The 3,229-nt window shown below is 48.1% G+C and overlaps 1 protein-coding gene across 1 annotated transcript in view; it reads right to left on the reverse strand.

Moving 5' to 3' along the window:
• Positions 1 to 1,727: 1,727 nt before the first annotated feature.
• NRG2 (neuregulin 2) overlaps positions 1,728 to 3,229 on the reverse strand; it is a 57,255-nt gene continuing 55,753 nt past the window's right edge. Inside the window, exon 12 of the mRNA XM_005881119.2 lies at positions 1,728 to 1,844. Within this exon, the coding sequence (XP_005881181.1) occupies positions 1,728 to 1,844 (117 nt within the window). The remainder of the gene's footprint in view (positions 1,845 to 3,229) is intronic.

Raw genomic sequence — 3,229 nt, forward strand, 5'->3', positions numbered from 1 at the left:
GAAATTCTGTTTCTTTGTTGTTACTAATGTAGCCCCAACCCATAACAAAGAAACAGAATTTCTGGAGGATGAGGCCTAGAAATCAGGATTTTAAAAAGATTCCCAGGTGATTCTAATGTGCAGCCAAGGTTGAGAACCACTGACATAGAGGTTGGTGGGTTCATCGGAGTCATGGAGGTTGTTTCTGATAAAAGTTTAGAAGGTAACAGCAACTTGACCCTCAGGAGGGTCAAATGAGGACACTAAGTTGGGCGAAGCGTTCATTCCTCATTACTTGGGGTCATGAAAAGGTCAATGGGTTCACGAAGGGTTCATTTCTAATTACTTGGGGTCATATAGAGGTCAGTGGGGTCATTGGAGTCATGGAGGTGGTTTCTGACCAAAAGTTTAGAAGGTAACAGCAACCCGCTCTCCGAAGGGCCAAATGAGGACACTAAACTGGGTCATGGAGAGGTCAATGGGTTCACCAAGAGTTCAATCCTAATTACTTGGGGTCATGAAGAGGTCAATGGGTTTACCAAGAGTTCATTCCTAATTACTTGGGGGTCACATAGAGGAACCACTGGCTTTGAGAAAATTTAAAGCCAACAGTAAACTCAGAGCCAGTAGAGGGATCGAATGGCAATATCAGATTGAGGCTAGGAGAGGTCAGTGATTTGCAGATTTATGTAGCATTTAGTTCATTATTTTCATTTATTTCATTGTAATGTGTTTTTTCTTTTGGTTCCAGTGCCCCCACAATGAATACGACTTGAGTTCGTTATTTTTCTCCATAAACTCCCTTTCATCTAATTTTTGCTATTTTGTGTGAGTCAAGAATGCAAGACACAGGTTATCCTCATCACCATCATCAAATTAGCTCTTCACAGGCACCTACAGGCATACCTCATTTTATTGCGCTTTGCTTTATCGTGCTTCACAGATGTTGTGTATTTTATAAACTGAAGGCAAGACCCTTCAACAGCAAAAAATATTATGACTTGCTTTATTGCAAGACTTGCTTTACTGGAACTGAACCCGCCATATCTTCAAGGTATGCCTGTATCATGTGCCAGAAGCTACACTGGGTGCTTTACATAGATAAGCTCCACAACAACGCTTTGAAGTAGGTATTAGCATCACCATTTAAGTCTAGGAAACTGCAGTCTAGAGAAATCACACAGGTAGTGAGGGTGGAGGTGGAATCTAAGCTCAGGCCCCGCTGATATCTATAGGTCCTCTCAATACTAAACCTCGCTGTCCCTCCCATCTGTACGTCTCCCAACTGACCAGATACATCCTGAGGGCATTCATGCGCATGTGCACACAAGTCAAACACCTGAGCAATTTGGATAGAAGACTTCCTCATGTGGGGCTGGAACATAATGGTTCCTGGCACTGGGCACTGGTTTAATAAATTAATCAACGAGGGCAAAGGTTAATTCTTAACCCTGGACCTTCCTCTGCCTTCTCCATGCCTGAAATTATGTACTTTTCATCAGGGATGCGGGTTTAGACAAGCCCTAGTTCTGAGGGGTCTAGAGTTGGGAAAAGTGTAACACCCTGTGGGCTTACAAGTTGCAGCAGCTGTGGTCCTCCTGGCAGCTTAGGGTACCCATTATCCACCTTGCATGTCCAGACTTTGCCTGTGACATGCCTGAAGCCCCAAGGGTCATCTTGTCTCAGCTGCCCCGTGCCAACCCCACAATCCTTCCTTCCTCACCCACCTAGGCCCGGAAGCTGTTGCCTCAGTCGGGCCCCTGTAGCTCCAGGGCAGGAACTGGGCCAGGGTTCTGAAGCTGAGCTTGAAGCAGAGTCATTTGCGTCAGCCCCTTGGCCAGGTTCCCCGGCAGCCAGGGGGATACCTTGTGAAAGTTCTCGGAAGAGGGAGGAGTGCTGGCGCCTGCCCTGGGAACTGGAGCCAGGGAGATCAGAGGGAGTGTCTTCCTCCCATGGGCTAGCCTGGCCCTCTCCAGCTTCCATACCAACATCCATCCATCTCCACCCCAGGTCTTCATCCTCTGTCTGTCCTCCTCACCTGAGGGCTAGGCACACACAGTCAAACATGAGTTATTTCTGATTTTATTTATAATATAAAAATGTTCAAGTGTCAACAGTCAGGTGTTTGGACATTTCAGGGCAGGGTTCCCATTTGTTTGGGATATTTTTTAAACAATTACCTTTTGGACAAATTAGCAGTGGACCCAGTTTTCAGGGGTGAGGAGGTCGGGGCTGGAGAGGGAGTAGACGTCATAGGTGGGATGGAGGCTGGGAGTTGGACTGAGAAGGAAATGATGTTACTTTATTGCTAAAAGGGGGATCAAATACACTGTCGAGTGGCTCTTCTAGGTCCCAGCGTGACCATGCATCCAATCTAAAGAATCTGAAATGCAAAGAACATGCAGGCGTAAAGTAGAAAAGACGACCTGTAAACGAAGGTGCTGCAGAGGGCAAGGGGCGTCCTGGAGGCCATGGGGAGGAGGAGCCTCCAGCGTCGGGGGCCCGGCAGAGCTGCCCGCTCCCTGGGGCGGGGACTGGTGGGAAGACCTGGTTCTCAGTGCCTCCTCCCTTAGCAGCTGTGAGGAGTGGGGAGGCCCCCCGCCCCATTCAGGTTGCTGTCGCTGGGCCTTAGTCTCCCTCTTGACGTGACCTGACACCAACTCTAGCTCCAAGCCTAGGATCCCTGGCCTTTCCCAGGGGATCCAAGACTCGAGATCTTGCAAGGGGGCGAGGGCCCACCCATCACTGCCCCGCAACTGGGTTTCTCCCAACCCCCCAACCCTGCAGCCTCTTTTCTACCTGCTTTCTCTCACCCCCACCAGCTCCGGATCCTACAGCCCCCCGCCCCCACCCCACAACCCAGACTTTTCTCCAGGAGCTCCAGATTAGCGTACAGCAAAAGGCACCACAATATAGGTTTCTATTAAAGAGTCAAAAAATTGGCCCATCTCTCTTTTTTTTGTTGTTTCTTTTTTTTTTCCCGAAGCTGTAAATCAGGATGTTACATATAAATAGTTTCCCTATAAAAACGTCTTTGCCGTTAGCTAGTATTGTAAGACAATTTTTGCTAAAATGAAAATAAAACATTTTGTTATACCTTTTTCCTTTTATAGAAAATAAAAATATTTTTATTTCTTTTTTTCCTCCTTTCTCCAGTTGGTGGTCGCCCTTCTCCTTAAAGACAGGGGAGGGAGGCGGGCCCTAGAGGGGCGCCGAGTCCTGCTTGGCCCGCGCGGGCCCGCGGCTGTGT

Source organism: Myotis brandtii, unplaced genomic scaffold (assembly GCF_000412655.1).
Source record: "Myotis brandtii unplaced genomic scaffold, ASM41265v1 scaffold668, whole genome shotgun sequence".
NCBI lineage: Eukaryota > Metazoa > Chordata > Mammalia > Chiroptera > Vespertilionidae > Myotis > Myotis brandtii.